This window comes from Dermochelys coriacea, chromosome 2 (genome assembly GCF_009764565.3).
Source record: "Dermochelys coriacea isolate rDerCor1 chromosome 2, rDerCor1.pri.v4, whole genome shotgun sequence".
Taxonomy (NCBI): Eukaryota; Metazoa; Chordata; order Testudines; family Dermochelyidae; genus Dermochelys; species Dermochelys coriacea.
Window position 1 is genome coordinate 12,409,379 of NC_050069.1, and position 15,907 is coordinate 12,425,285.

At 48.2% G+C, this 15,907-nt stretch overlaps 1 protein-coding gene across 1 annotated transcript in view; it reads left to right on the forward strand.

Moving 5' to 3' along the window:
* The window catches only part of COL22A1 (collagen type XXII alpha 1 chain), a 328,017-nt gene that overhangs the window by 281,729 nt on the left and 30,381 nt on the right, over positions 1–15,907 (forward strand). The window contains exons 41-45 of the mRNA XM_043507305.1: positions 1,712–1,747; positions 2,984–3,037; positions 8,371–8,415; positions 8,918–8,965; positions 15,150–15,263. Coding sequence (XP_043363240.1) covers positions 1,712–1,747; positions 2,984–3,037; positions 8,371–8,415; positions 8,918–8,965; positions 15,150–15,263 — 297 coding nt within the window. The remainder of the gene's footprint in view (positions 1–1,711; positions 1,748–2,983; positions 3,038–8,370; positions 8,416–8,917; positions 8,966–15,149; positions 15,264–15,907) is intronic.

A 15,907-nucleotide genomic window follows, 5' to 3' on the forward strand; every position in this document is an offset into this window, starting at 1 on the left:
GACTTCTAAATGACAGTTTGTTTTTCCTTTGGTAAGATGAAAACCTCTCAGGCATGAGTGTTCATACTTTAAATCTGATTATGATTACACCAGGCTAATTAATTTCAATTATATGAATGAGAATTTTAAAATTAATTTATCAATTAAAAAAATGCATTAGCTTTTGTGAAGCCTGGTGTGCCATTACTGTTTGTTATTTATTAGTAACTGGTAGGGCACAATATAAATCATGATTTCACAGAGAGCATGAAAATCATGAAAATCTCCCCAAACCATGATCCTTTAAATATTTTTTTAAAGGATGTCGGCAACAAATTCTTTAATACACAGCATTACTTTAGCTAGTCAATTTCAAGGACGCAGTGAATTTTACAAGTAAATGTCGTCAGTTTCAAGGACAGAATGAATAGTCCTTGTATAATTCATTTCATCTTTGAAATTGACTAAATTTACTTGTAAAATTCATTCCTTGCAAATTCCATGAAATTGTAATACTTCTGCTATCATGAATTTGTCCTGAATTCCTCCCCACCCCGCAAAAACCTATGATTTACACAGGGCCCCAGTTACTGGACTCAAAACAGGGGTACCTGGATGAAATTCTGTGGCCTATGTTTTGCAGGACACTAGACTAGATGACCTAATGGTCCCTTCTGGCCTTAATAGCTGTTAATATGAATGACTAGACTAAGAGTATCAGAATCTGGCCTAACTGTGTACATCATTCACCTTACTTCAGGGCATTGTTTTTTCCTAAATCAGAAAGAGTTATGCTGCTTGCTCACCACAAAGACAAGTATGATATTGCCATCTACCAGTCTGTTATCATGGACATGCATATAGATATGGAACATGCTTCCATGTTGGCCTGTTGCTTGCAGTGATGATGTGAGGCTAGTTCCAGACTTTTATTTCCCTTTCTGCTTCCAGAAAAAAAATGCTGACTTTTCATCTCTCTCGCTCTCTCAGGGGATTGGGTTTTTTTAATCATAAATATCATGGTGGTAGATTCCTCTCTGCTATCACTCCATTAATTCTGATCTCAGCTACACTGGTAGCTTGTCAGTCTGGAGTATTGATGTTGCTGCAGTTGAGATTTGCACCGGTGTAAGAGATCAGAGTCTGGCCTGTCACGTGTGTGCATCCTACCCGAGCTGCCAGGGAGAGAGAGAGACAGCGCTGCATGGGAGAGATGGCAGTGAACTCTGCTCATGATGATATTTCCTCATGGAAGTTTCCTTAGTTGTTTCTATGTGCTTGATGTTGGTTACTGTAAGGGGACTTCTCTCTCTCTCTCTCCCTCTCCATGGGTACTAGGAGATTGCAGTTTGGTGGATTAAACAGCTTGTAAATGTGCATCCTTGCAGCCCTATATGAGCAGCTGCTGTGAACCCACTGGGCTCTGTGCCTCAGGCTCATTTATACTTTTATATACCCTGGGGTTACTCGCGGCCTGGAAGACTGTTGGACACAGCACTCTGTGTGTTCTTGTTTTCTTTAAACTCCTCTTCCTTCATTTACTTTCTTTGTTGCTAGCTTCATCTGTTTCAGGGTGACCTCCTGCCAAGCTGTTTCTGTTCCTTTTCCTGACCGCTCCTCCTATGCTTTCCATTAAGTCTAAACTCCTGTTGCTCTCTAATCACTCCCATAGGATGTTAAATTCAGCCTCTGCAGGCCTTTTCATCTATGTGTTGTTGCTGTTTGTTTGCAGGGCCCTGTGGGACCAGCAGGAGACAAAGGGCCATTGGTACAGTATGTCTTGCTAACTACACCCAGCTTTTACAGAGGGGAACCGCCATGTAGTCAAATGTCGCATTGTTTATTGATGATTTTGTTAAGGCATGTTTATATTTTCCATTTGCCTGATAATGATGGAAAGATACAGCTAAATGATTTAGGCCAGCGTTTCTCAAACTGGGGTCTGTGAGGGTACTCCAGGGGGTCCACAGGCCCCGCTGATCAACTCCTCCCCCTCCCTCAACATCTCTGCTGCCCTCCCAGCACCTCTAGCACACTGGGGAACAGCTGTTCAGAGGTGTGCAGGAGGCGTAGGAGCAGGGATGGGGTATGCTTGGGGGAAGGGGCGGAATCATGTCACGGGTCGCCAGCCCTGCTGATCAACTCCTCCCCTTCCCTCCCAGTGCCTCCTGCACTATGGAGAACAGCTGGGAGGGAGGGGGAGGAGCGGGGATGGGCTGTGCTCAGGGGAGGGGCTGGGAACAGGAGGGGCAGGGGTGGATCGAGGGTGGAAAGAGGTGGGGCAAGGGCACGGCCTGGGGCCGAGTGTGGGGTATGGGGAGCACTGAACATTTTAAAATCAAAATGGGGGTCCTCGGGTTGCTGAAGTTTGAGAACTGCAGATTTAGGCCATGATCCAGCAAAGCACTTAAGCACCTGCTTAACTTTGGGACTACTCACATGCTTTAAGTTAAGCAGGTGTGTAAGTGCTTTGATGGACTTTTGGCAAAAAATAATATTAATAAAATTCTATCTTAAACTGATGTCTGCTGACACAGGTGTAAATGTAACAAGTGGAGTTAATCCTGGGAGATTAATACAGGGAGATGAGAATCTTGTCCCTTTTGCTCATCATTTAGCGCAAGGGACAGGGAGGCAGGATGTCTGGGTTATGTTCTCCTCTCTGCAGCATGGCCTTGGGCGACTCAGTTCACCCTCTGCCTAACCGTGCACACCCGTGAAAGTGCTATAACGCCGACCCCACCATGGGGCTTAAGTTGTGAGGCTTAATTTATGGATAGCTGCAAAGTTCCTTCAATGGAAGATACTATATTAGCACCAAGTGTGATTAAGTTTTTCTGGGAAGTCAGTTCGGGTGTTGCTAGTTAAATGGGTTCTGGTAGCTGATGGGCTGAGAGTTCCATTTCTGCAGCAGACAGGCATCTGGCCACTGCTAACTAGGTGGAAGGGGTACAAACATGCTGCCAACATTTCTGATCAGGTTTATTGCTTCTCATTTTACCAGGGCCCTCGAGGTTTACCAGGTGTTCCAGGCCCACAAGGGCCAACTGGGCAGGATGTAAGTAAAGAAAGCGAGAGTTTAAGTGTTTATTGTAGTTAAAAAGGCTACCCACAGTCAATATCACCTTAAAAAAACCCTGTCTTTATCAGTCCAGGAGCTGGTTCTTTAGGATGGGCCAATGAGATAATTAATAGGGATGGAACAAAATTAACCAAAGAAAAATTTAGGTCAAACATCTGGTAGAACGACCTAAAAGACCTATTAGACTGAGGAATAATGTCTCAAGGGAAGTGGGAGAAGAGCCTGTTAGAATGACACTGGAGAAGACATACTATTGGGGGAAAATCCTGCACTAGCCAGGGAAGCCTCAAGATAGCAAGTCACTTTGTCGGGTTTATGATTTCTCTGATTCTCTGACACTTCAGTGAAAACAGGAATCTTGGGCCAAGGATCCCTAATGGCTTTTTGTTGCACTGCCCTGCAAAAGAGATGATGTTTTACCTCTTCCCAGAGTGTGAGCCACAGAAAGGATGCTCTGCGGGGTGAGAAACAGAGGGAGGTCTTCACATGCCTCATAGGGGAAGCTGATCCCTGCCCCTGGCTTGTGGACACTTGCTGTGTCACAAACACTGGTCTGGGAAAGGAGGAGGAAGCTCTTTGCTGATCAGCAAGTGCTGAGCTCTAGGAACCAGTCCTTGGTGGAAGGGGGAAAGGGGCACTGGATATGCTTAAAGGGGGTGACACTGCATCATCACTGGCTAATGTAACATTGGGACATGAAGAGCTGGCGCCTTCATGTAACTCTCCTTCTCTACACGGTGTAGGTGACCAGACGTCCCGATATTATTGGGACAGTCCCAATTTTAAGACATTTGTCCCGCGTCCCGACTGCACAGTGGTCAGGATGCCCTTTGTCCCGATAGCGGGAACCGCTCACCATGAGTTACTGCGTGCACCAAAGTCCTAGCGCTGGCAGTGCTTCCTGGGGCAGCTCTCAGTGCCCACCCACCAGCAGGAGCCTGCAGTGCGGGTGGCCCCTAGGCACAGAGGTGGAGGGGGTCTCCATGTGCTGCACCGGCTCTCTACTGCCCAATCAGAGCTGCGGGTGCAGGGCTTGCAGGCACCAGCAGCGGGCAGAGAGCCCTCGCCCCCCCCACCCAACCCGACCCAACCCAACCCTACGAGCCAGAGGGACCTGCCGGATGCTTCCCGGGAGCCACCCCAGATAAGCACCGCCGGGACTCGCCATCTCGCCCCCCCTCCCCGCCTCAGGTCCCTCTGGCTCTTAGGGTTGGGGCGGGGGGCAAGAGGCTCTCTGCGCATTGGCGGCACTTGCAAGCCCCACGGCTCCGGCAGCTCCCATTGGCGCTTTTCCCAGCCAATGGGAGTCATGGAGCTCACACTTGTGGTGGGTGCAGCACGTGGAGCGCCTGGAGACCCCCCTCGGTGCTCTGACCCTAGGAGCCAGAGACCTCCCAGCAGGGCAATTGAGTGTGGCCAGGGAAGGGGGCAGGGTGTGGTGGAGTGAGTGTCGGGGTGGGGGGTACTGGCCTGTGAGGGTGTGGAGGGTGCTGGGCAGTGGGGGAGGTTTGTGTGTTTTGGGGTGCTAGGCAGTGGGGGCCTGTTGGGGGGTGCTGGGCAGTGGGGGAGAGCTGTGTATGTCAGGGCACTGGGCAGTGGGGGTCTGTGTGGGGCACTGTTTAGTTGTCTTGGTGGGGCTGTGGGGAAGGGCACTGGGAGGGAGGGAGGGAGAAGTAATTGGTGCATATGAGGAGAGGCTCAGGGAGCTGGGATTGTTTAGTCTGCAGAAGAGAAGAATGAGGGGGGATTTGATAGCTGCTTTCAACTACCTGAAAGGGGGTTTCAAAGAGGATGGCTCTAGACTGTTCTCAATGGTAGCAGATGACAGAACGAGGAGTAATGGTCTCAAGTTGCAATGGGGGAGGTTTAGATTGGATATTAGGAAAAACTTTTTCACTAAGAGGGTGGTGAAACACTGGAATGCGTTACCTAGGGAGGTGGTAGAATCTCCTTCCTTAGAGGTTTTTAAGGTCAGGCTTGACAAAGCCCTAGCTGGGATGATTTAACTGGGACTTGGTCCTGCTTTGAGCAGGGGGTTGGACTAGATGACCTTCTGGGGTCCCTTCCAACCCTGATATTCTATGATTCTATGATTCTATGATATTGGGAAACTAGCGAGTGGGGGGTTCTGTGTGGGGTGTTGGGCAGCTGTGGTGGGGCTATGGGCGGGGGGGACACTGGGCGGGGTGGTGGTGTGCACAGCAGTGTGCATTTGTAGAGGAAATGTGGGGGGGGGCTCTGGGCACAGGGGGCTCAGGGGGCGCAGGGCATAGTGGATCCAGGGGGTGCTGGGCAGGGGAGCTGTGTGGCGCAGCATAGGCCCACCCCGACAGGAAGAGGCACGCTGGTAGGACAGGGCCAGGCGGACCAGTGCACCCCATTGCCCCTGGCCAGCCCCGCGCTTCCCGCTGCTCACCTCCTCAACTAAAGGCGAGGGGAGAGGGCGCACAGGTGTGTCCCGGCAGCGCTTACCTGGGGTGGCTCCTGGGAAGCGGCCGGCAGGTCCCCGAAGTGAGTGTCAGCTGGGCTGAGCCCCGCAGAGTGTGTGCAGACTGGTCCACCTAGCCCATGGCAGAGCCAAGGAAAGAGGCACCTGTCTCTGCACATGCTGAGTCCCCCAGGGCAGGCCGGGGCTGCGCACGGCTAAGCTCCTGCCCAGCTCACTTACCCACACTGGCAAGCACCTGGTGGCGGACATCTGCGCGATGTACGATCGGGACGCCATTTGTCCCGATATTCAGGTAACATTTTAAATTTGGGAGTGAAATAGAAAATTAGTCGATTGGGAATGTCCCTTTAAACCCGACTGTGATCTGTTATCTACAGGCAATTTTGGTTTTTCAGGTTGTTTTCAGGTGTAACGCTGAAGCTGGGACTGTGGGCATCCGCTCTGCGACCGCGGGTGGGGCTGTAGCCAGAGCTAGACCTGGGGCCCTTCGCTCCCCTGCCCTGCAACCGGGTCTGACTTTGCAACCAGGATCCTGAACCCCTGTCCTGTGGCTTCAGCCTGGGGCTGGAGCTGGAGCCCTATGCCCCTGGCCTCATGGCTTCTGCTGGGGGCTGGAGCTGTGGCCATGAGTCCTTGAGTCCTTGCCCCGTGGCTTGCGGTGCGGACTGCTGAAGGGGCCGTACACCCCTATTGCAGCTTCCTAGGGCTGTACGCCCCCTTTCATGACTCCGGTCGGGGCTGTGCACCTGTGGCTCCGCACTCGCCCAATATGTCCTGATATTTCACTCTTGCGATCTGGTCAACCTAACATGGTGTTGTGACATTGTAGGACCCCAAATCAATCCCAGGATCTCTAGACCCATAAATATATATGCCAGGGCTTCAGAAAATTGAAGGGCTGATGTAACAATCATTGGGTGTAGCTCCATTGAAGTTCCCTGGTAGGCCCAAAGAGACGTCCTGTGACTCTGAATGGATCTCTTCTCTCTTCCTCCTGGGGATTTGGAGAGGAACATCTCATTTTCTTCCCGTACACCTGGGTTTCTCTAGCTGTGGTCCCTCTCTCCTCACCCCACCATGGGGAAGAGGGGATGAATTATCTCCTACTTTCCCTTACTTCTGGGGGACCCAGAGATTCTCTCAGTGTTGGTACTCTCCTGTGGAGTGTGCCTAGCTCTCTGGGAGCACTGACCACCCCTGCAACCATCACTCTGCTCCCACTGGGAGAGAGAAAGCTAGCTTTGGCTAAAGGAGGGAAGTAAAGTTAACTGAAAGTTAAAGCATCTTAGTCTTTCAGAAGTATCTAATCTTTTAATCGCAGGATTTTTGCCTGTCTCAAGGAATCAAAGTGTAAGAAGCAACGTGCCGTCTTGCCAGCATTTCTCAAGTTCCCCAAAAAAGTAATTGTAAGACAAGTTTCTCCTTCACACACATCTCAGTCAATGAAATTGCAGTTCCTTGGGAACCACAGCTGTTCCCCACTGACATTCATTACCACGGTTTCATATTCATAAGCCTGAGCAAGACAAGAGATCTCAGAAGGGCCCTTCTTTGGATGCCAGTATTAATGCAGACACAGGAAAAGAGCAACTGAAATTTCTTCTGATTTCTTCCACCCCAGCTGAGGCCAGATGTCTCTCGCGAGGCGATCGCCGATACAGTCTGATGTCACTCCAGAACATACACAGCAGTGGAGACCAGGAGTGTGCAATGGAAAAGGACAGGACCTTTCCACAGGACTCAGTGGTGCCTCACAGAGCAGTCCTGACAGAACTGGGGATGGCAGGAAGCATTGTGCTGCAAGGCACCTAAAGTGAGCGTTGCCACAGGGCCACTCTCTAGGAGAGTGCTGTGTGCCTTCCCCTCTGCAGCCCACCAGCTCTGCTGATGGATGGTGAGGGACCAGGCCCCTCCATGCCCTGCCTCTCCTCAGAGAACTTGCTTTCCATGCTCAAGTTTGAAAATGTCGATCTCAGAGCTGTGCTTGCTGTGAGAACAGTCATGTTGCCAGATTTCATACAGCCAAATGCCCCGGGTCTGCAATTGCCTGAAATGAACCAGCCTACATTTCTGTGGAACACTTCTCCACACAAATGTAGGCCTGACTGATAAGTAAGGGGGGCAGTGGCAGGCACCCCGAGGGTGAGGATCTCAAATGCTGCCAGATTCTGGCCCTTCTGGAGGCACTTCCTACATATCCCTTTCCATGTTATAGAACTTCTTCCTTTCCCTTCCAGGCCCAGACCTCAGGTATTTGACATATTAGTGGTGCCTTGCCAATTGCTCATCTCAATCTATCTCTATCACACACCCGTCTCTGAAAACTGGTATCAAACTGCTCCAACAAATGATGACTCAACGGTGCTGCAACCAACTGTCAGGGCCCAATCTTGCAGTTTCGGATGCAGGATCGGGGCCCTTAGTTTTAAATGTTCCAGTTGGGCTCAGTCTTGAGTGCTTCATTCATCTCTCCTTGAAACTGCTGCAGCTCGACCAAGTATTACCTATGCCTTAAGTGACCATGAAAACATGATGACCCAGATTTGCCCAGGGGGTGTAACTCAAGTGGAATCAACTGGAATACACCAGAGGGGAGTATGGTAGAATGGGTAGTGAGAGCGAGTGAATCAGAGATGGAGGTGGATGGAGAGAGGTAGATTCTAAATATTACCAACATTGAGATATATTAGTAGTTCTTCTAGAAGTGTTTGTGATTGTTCCAACACTGGCAGGGTTGTGTGACAATATGCACAAATGAGCAGTATCCTGGGATGGCATGAGTATGTGTGTCTGAGGACTGGGAAGAGAATAAAGGTCTTATTGTGTTAATCTCATAGATTTTTCTTTCCCTTGTCCATAGGGTTTACCTGGAAACCCTGGGGACAGAGGACCTCCTGGAAAGCCAGTAGGTCATTTCACTTTTAGATTAAATGCCAAACAATTCTGCTCATCTCCCTTTTATATCAGTACCTCCATATACCCCATCCTTTACAGTGACAGTTAAATGTCGCTTGCTTGCTGTTCAAACTGGAAGAACAGCTACAAGAACTAAGAGCGAAGAGTGATTATGGTAGAAGCATCTGTGGTAGGCTCAATATAAAAATAGTTGAATATGCTGTATATAAATGAAAGCAAAAGCTCGTTACAACATTCTCTTAGTATTTGCATATAAAAACTAATGCCAGAATCTGTATCTTCTACACATGCACTGCCCAGTCCATCTCTATATTCTGGACTAAATGTATAATGCCATTAACAAAGACATATTTGACTCAATGAGCACCAGATAGTGCAAAGAAAATCAGTACCATACCACAGGGAATTTTCATGCAAATTTACCTTCAGTGTCTCATTTTATAAAACTACTTTTTAAATTTGTATTAAACAACAGATTTCTCTTTCCACAGGGTGCCTCCTCCCTGGTTTCTCCTGAGGACATAAATCTCTTAGTCAAGGTACAGGCTGAAATTGCCTTTGTAATGAGATTATTTTTTGCTTTTAACTTGATGACTGATGCTACGTTATAGAGATGTGTCTGAACTGTGAGTGCCAGATGTGCATGTGAATATTCTAAACAGCCAGATTTGCAAGCAATTTGCAGTTCATAGAGTCACACTGTCAGCTGGTGCCATTGGGGACACATTAGAGACCAAAGGGGGTATCGCCAGAGTTAGATACACTCCAGTAATCTCCACCAGTGTAATGGCCCACAAAGGGCCCTTACAAGCTGGTGTAAGTTAGAGCAGCCACGAAGTTGCTGCTTTAACTTTTAAGGGGGCCTGAACTGGCCCTCTGAAGTGCCGGCATCAAACATTTTCAAGCATAATTCACTAAAGATAGGCTTTAAATGCCACTGAAAGCATCTAAATCAGGGGGAGGGACAGCTCAGTGGTTTGAGCATTGGCCTGCTAAACCCTGGGTTGTGAGCTCAATCCCTGAGGGGGCCATTTAGGGATCAGGGGGCAAAAATTGGGGATTGGTCCTGCTTTGAGCAGGAGGTTGGACTAGATGACCTCCTGAGGTCCCTTCCAACCCTGATAGTCTATGAAATAAAGGGGCCCAATTTTTAAAAATGCTGAGCACTTATGTCTCCTGCTTAAGTCAGTTTGAGCTGTAGGTGCTCAGTGCCTTTTGAAAATCAGTCCACGTTTGCATGAGGTATCTAACTGAGGATGAAGGTGCCCACCATTAAGCACCCACATTTGAAAATGTTGGTTTGTAGGTTGGCTTTTGCTGTCCATGAAGATGATTTCATGGGAAATGATTCAGTATTTGACACTGAGCAGCTGCTAAATCTTTGCTGATGGCCATAAGCACAGTAGAGAGATTTTTAAGCAGTCTAGGGACATGGCAAGAAATCTTTACCTATTGATTAAGACGCACTGAAAAATGAACTGCTAACTGGCCTCCTTCTTAGAGCTGAAAAGAGCAGCCCTCTCGCGTTACTACCTTGAGATGAAACCTTGTATTCACACAGCATCTCTTCTCAAAAGATCCCAAATATCTTTAAAAGAAAAGGAGTACTTGTGGCACCTTAGAGACTAACAAATTTATTAGAGCATAAGCTTTCGTGAGCTACAGCTCACTTCATCGGATGCATTTGGTGGAAAAAAACAGAGGAGAGATTTATATACACACACACAGAGAACATGAAACAATGGGTTTATCATACACACTGTAAGGAGAGTGATCACTTAAGATAAGCCATCACCCACAGCAGGGGGGGGAAAGGAGGAAAACCTTCCATGGTGACAAGCAGGTAGGCTAATTCCAGCAGTTAACAAGAATATCAGAGGAACAGTGGGGGGTGGGGTGGAGGGGAGAAATACCATGGGGAAATAGTTTTACTTTGTGTAATGACTCATCCATTCCCAGTCTCTATTCAAGCCTAAGTTAATTGTATCCAGTTTGCAAATTAATTCCAATTCAGCAGTCTCTCGTTGGAGTCTGTTTTTGAAGCTTTTTTGTTGAAGTATAGCCACTCTTAGGTCTGTGATCGAGTGACCAGAGAGATTGAAGTGTTCTCCAACTGGTTTTTGAATGTTATAATTCTTGACGTCTGATTTGTGTCCATTCATTCTTTTACGTAGAGACTGTCCAGTTTGGCCAATGTACATGGCAGAGGGGCATTGCTGGCACATGATGGCATATATCACATTGGTAGATGCGCAGGTGAACGAGCCTCTGATAGTGTGGCTGATGTGATTAGGCCCTATGATGGTATCCCCTGAATAGATATGTGGACAGAGTTGGCAACGGGCTTTGTTGCAAGGATAGGTTCCTGGGTTAGTGGTTCTGTTGTGTGGTGTGTGGTTGCTGGTGAGTATTTGCTTCAGATTGGGGGGCTGTCTGTAAGCAAGGACTGGTCTATCTCCCAAGATCTGAGAGAGCGATGGCTCGTCCTTCAGGATAGGTTGTAGATCCTTGATGATGCGTTGGAGAGGTTTTAGTTGGGGGCTGAAGGTGATGGCTAGTGGCGTTCTGTTGTTTTCTTTGTTGGGCCTGTCCTGTAGTAGGTGACTTCTGGGTACTCTTCTGGCTCTGTCAATCTGTTTCTTCACTTCAGCAGGTGGGTATTGTAGTTGTAGGAATGCATGATAGAGATCTTGTAGGTGTTTGTCTCTGTCTGAGGGGTTGGAGCAAATGCGGTTATATCGTAGCGCTTGGCTGTAGACAATGGATCGAGTGGGATGATCTGGATGAAAGCTAGAGGCATGTAGGTAGGAATAGCGGTCAGTAGGTTTCCGATATAGGGTGGTGTTTATGTGACCATCGCTTATTAGCACCGTAGTGTCCAGGAAGCGGATCTCTTGTGTGGACTGGTCCAGGCTGAGGTTGATGGTGGGATGGAAATTGTTGAAATCATGGTGGAATTCCTCAAGAGCTTCTTTTCCATGGGTCCAGATGATGAAGATGTCATCAATGTAGTGCAAGTAGAGTAGGGGCATTAGGGGACGAGAGCTGAGGAAGCGTTGTTCTAAGTCAGCCATAAAAATGTTGGCATACTGTGGGGCCATGCGGGTACCCATCGCAGTGCCGCTGATTTGAAGGTATACATTGTCACCAAATGTGAAATAGTTATGGGTCAGGACAAAGTCACAAAGTTCTGCCACCAGGTTAGCCGTGACAGTATCGGGGATACTGTTCCTGACGGCTTGTAGTCCATCTTTGTGTGGAATGTTGGTGTAGAGGCTTCTACATCCATAGTGGCTAGGATGGTGTTTTTAGGAAGATCACCAATGGACTGTAGTTTCCTCAGGAAATCGGTGGTGTCTCGAAGATAGCTGGGAGTGCTGGTAACGAAGGGCCTGCGGAGGGAGTCTACATAGCCAGACAATCCTGCTGTCAGGGTGCCAATGCCTGAGATGATGGGGCGTCCAGGATTTCCAGGTTTATGGATCTTGGGTAGCAGATAGAATACCCCAGGTCGGGGCTCCAGGGGTGTGTCTGTGCGGATTTGTTCTTGTGCTTTTTCAGGGAGTTTCTTGAGCAAATGCTGTAGTTTCTTTTGGTAACTCTCAGTGGGATCAGAGGGTAATGGCTTGTAGAAAGTGGTGTTGGAGAGCTGCCTAGTAGCCTCTTGTTCATACTCCGACCTATTCATGATGACGACAGCACCTCCTTTGTCAGCCTTTTTGATTATGATGTCAGAGTTGTTTCTGAGGCTGTGGATGGCACTGTGTTCTGCATGGCTGAGGTTATGGGGTAAGCGATGCTGCTTTTCCACAATTTCAGCTCGTGCACGTCGGCGGAAGCAGTCTATGTAGAAATCCAGGCTGCTGTTTCGACCTTCAGGAGGAGTCCACCCAGAATCCTTCTTTTTGTAGTGTTGGCAGGAAGGTCTCTGTGGGTTAATATTTTGGTCAGAGGTGTGTTGGAAATATTCCTTGAGTCTGAGACGTCGAAAATAGGATTCTAGGTCACCACAGAACTGTATCATGTTCGTGGGGGTGGAGGGGCAAAAGGAGAGGCCCCGAGATAGGACAGATCATCCCACTCGATCCATTGTCTACAGCCAAGCGCTACGATATAACCGCATTTGCTCCAACCCCTCAGACAGAGACAAACACCTACAAGATCTCTATCATGCATTCCTACAACTACAATACCCACCTGCTGAAGTGAAGAAACAGATTGACAGAGCCAGAAGAGTACCCAGAAGTCACCTACTACAGGACAGGCCCAACAAAGAAAACAACAGAACGCCACTAGCCATCACCTTCAGCCCCCAACTAAAACCTCTCCAACGCATCATCAAGGATCTACAACCTATCCTGAAGGACGAGCCATCGCTCTCTCAGATCTTGGGAGATAGACCAGTCCTTGCTTACAGACAGCCCCCCAATCTGAAGCAAATACTCACCAGCAACCACACACCACACAACAGAACCACTAACCCAGGAACCTATCCTTGCAACAAAGCCCGTTGCCAACTCTGTCCACATATCTATTCAGGGGATACCATCATAGGGCCTAATCACATCAGCCACACTATCAGAGGCTCGTTCACCTGCGCATCTACCAATGTGATATATGCCATCATGTGCCAGCAATGCCCCTCTGCCATGTACATTGGCCAAACTGGACAGTCTCTACGTAAAAGAATGAATGGACACAAATCAGACGTCAAGAATTATAACATTCAAAAACCAGTTGGAGAACACTTCAATCTCTCTGGTCACTCGATCACAGACCTAAGAGTGGCTATACTTCAACAAAAAAGCTTCAAAAACAGACTCCAACGAGAGACTGCTGAATTGGAATTAATTTGCAAACTGGATACAATTAACTTAGGCTTGAATAGAGACTGGGAATGGATGAGTCATTACACAAAGTAAAACTATTTCCCCATGGTATTTCTCCCCTCCACCCCACCCCCCACTGTTCCTCTGATATTCTTGTTAACTGCTGGAATTAGCCTACCTGCTTGTCACCATGGAAGGTTTTCCTCCTTTCCCCCCCCTGCTGTGGGTGATGGCTTATCTTAAGTGATCACTCTCCTTACAGTGTGTATGATAAACCCATTGTTTCATGTTCTCTGTGTGTGTGTATATAAATCTCTCCTCTGTTTTTTCCACCAAATGCATCCGATGAAGTGAGCTGTAGCTCACGAAAGCTTATGCTCTAATAAATTTGTTAGTCTCTAAGGTGCCACAAGTACTCCTTTTCTTTTTGCGAATACAGACTAACACGGCTGCTACTCTGAAACCTGTCAAATATCTTTACACAGAGTACACTGTATGAAGATGTTTTGTATTACGGTAACCCCTGGAGACCCCTGAGCTGAGCTCAGAGCCCCATTGTTCTAGGGGCCATACACACACAAAGTAGGAAGCAGACCCTGGTCTAAAGTGCCTATATTCTAAGTCAGACAGAAACCCACGCAATAGCAGGGAAAAGAGAGTCAAAGTGCATTGCCCAAGGTCATACAACAGATCCCTGGCACAGCTGGAGATAGAATTAGCCCTTCTGGCCTATCCACTGGACTGCACTGCCTCTCTGTATATTGGGCTCACTTCACCCACCACTGAAACAATGCCAACCCTCAGGCAGAAATGCTAGGAATTCTGTATGCTTGCCGGGTGTTTTTTGAAATAAAGAATAATGTAGTGAGCTGACACTTAAAAGGACAGTTGAGGGAGACAGAGCATAATTCCCCATGATAAATTTGGCCAGGGCACTGTGGCACACATCTGCTCTTGCAACAAATGCCAAGAGATCTTTCATGACCACAAGTGGGCAGCGCTTCACTTCTCTGTTATTCCACAGTGTGTGCCACCACTCTGCTGAACATAGGTTCAATACTGACTATCCTGCTTTCTCTAGGGGGTGGGAAGACTATAGCATAAACTCTCCCCCAAAATTAAGGACCATCAAAAACCTCACCACATTCCGCTAAAAGTGCAAGGCACCTTTCTTTAACCTGCCTTCTCTAACATAAATTCATAGCAACAGGTTCATATGTTAAAAACACCACACTGCAGATGCATCCGATGAAGTGAGCTGTAGCTCACGAAAGCTTATGCTCAGATAAATTTGTTAGTCTCTGAGGTGCCAAAAGTACTCCTTTTCACATTGCATGAGACACTCCACTGTTGTAGCATGAGACACCTGCAGGATGAGAGGATGAGAGACAGCAAACAACACGTGACAGATGTGTAGTCATATCGCTCAATGCACTACTGGAAGGCACGGTGACCAGCGTGATATAAGAACCTATATAGAACAGAATAGGAGCCACCCCCAACTCCCTGCAGCTCCTGGGTTTTCCCTGGACAGCTGCCCTCCAAGCACTGACCCAGCCAAGCTTTGGAGGCTGGATAAGACACTGTTTGGAATCTGTAAGTTAACAAGAAACAATATTTTTGTGTGTTCCTGCTTCACGTTTCTCCTCTCTCTCTCTCCCCATTAGAAATAGGCCTTTCCCCCCATTCCGTGAGCCTGGCTTTGATACTGAGTTATGGACTACTCAGGTACCACAACAGTTCTGTGGCCTATCGCTGATTTGAGTGGAGCCCAGACCGAGTGGGTACGCCCATAGCACCACCTTGCTAAATTCATGCCGAGCGTCTGTGGGACTGGAAGGGAGCCTCAGTCTCATCCCTAATGCCCTTCTCAGTGTTACCTTGTCTCTTTTAGGATGTGTGTAATGACTGCCCACCTGGTCCCCCGGGGCTCCCTGGAGTGCCAGGCTTCAAGGGGGATAGAGGTGCCCAAGGACCTCTGGGTAGAGATGGCCTGAATGGGAAAATGGTAAGAGAACTGCAATAAGGTTCATGCTTCAGGATCACTTTGATTACAGTTTTTAGCCTTATTTTAATATTCCTGTATTTATAGTCACAGTAAGAGCAATGCACAGTAAGAGCAGTGCTTCATAGACAGGTCTGAAGCCCAGCTCCTGTTACAGCCCCTTTACCCTGCTCTGGTAGCCTGAAGGAGCTTAGGAGGAGGAGGGGACAGATGGAAGGGTGATGGGGCTGGGGGAGTAGATGGAGAACTCCACCCCCCAACAATTTAGGGATCTACTTTATGTTGGGGCTTGCTCCTGCCCTGAGAGCAGCCTAGAATACAGGAGCCAGCCATCCCTCTTGCCCTGCACCTCCGATACATCCAACGGGAGAGGCTGCTAAAATCAGAGAGGATGTTTCAGCTGGGTGCCTGCAGACAAAGAGAAGAGGCTACACACAAACGAAGAGAAGAGGATGAGAAACAACCAAACCAGGGGGGCTGAGCAGAGGAGAGGAGTACAGTTCTAGTAGCTCAGGGACAGCTTGATGGATTTTCTGTTTGTCAGGAGACAGCCTGCGGGAAGGGGCGAGGGAGTGATTTTTAAGGAGGGGTTTGAAAAAAGGGAGGGTGGGGGCCTGTAAATACATGCTACTCACTGAGAATAAGGG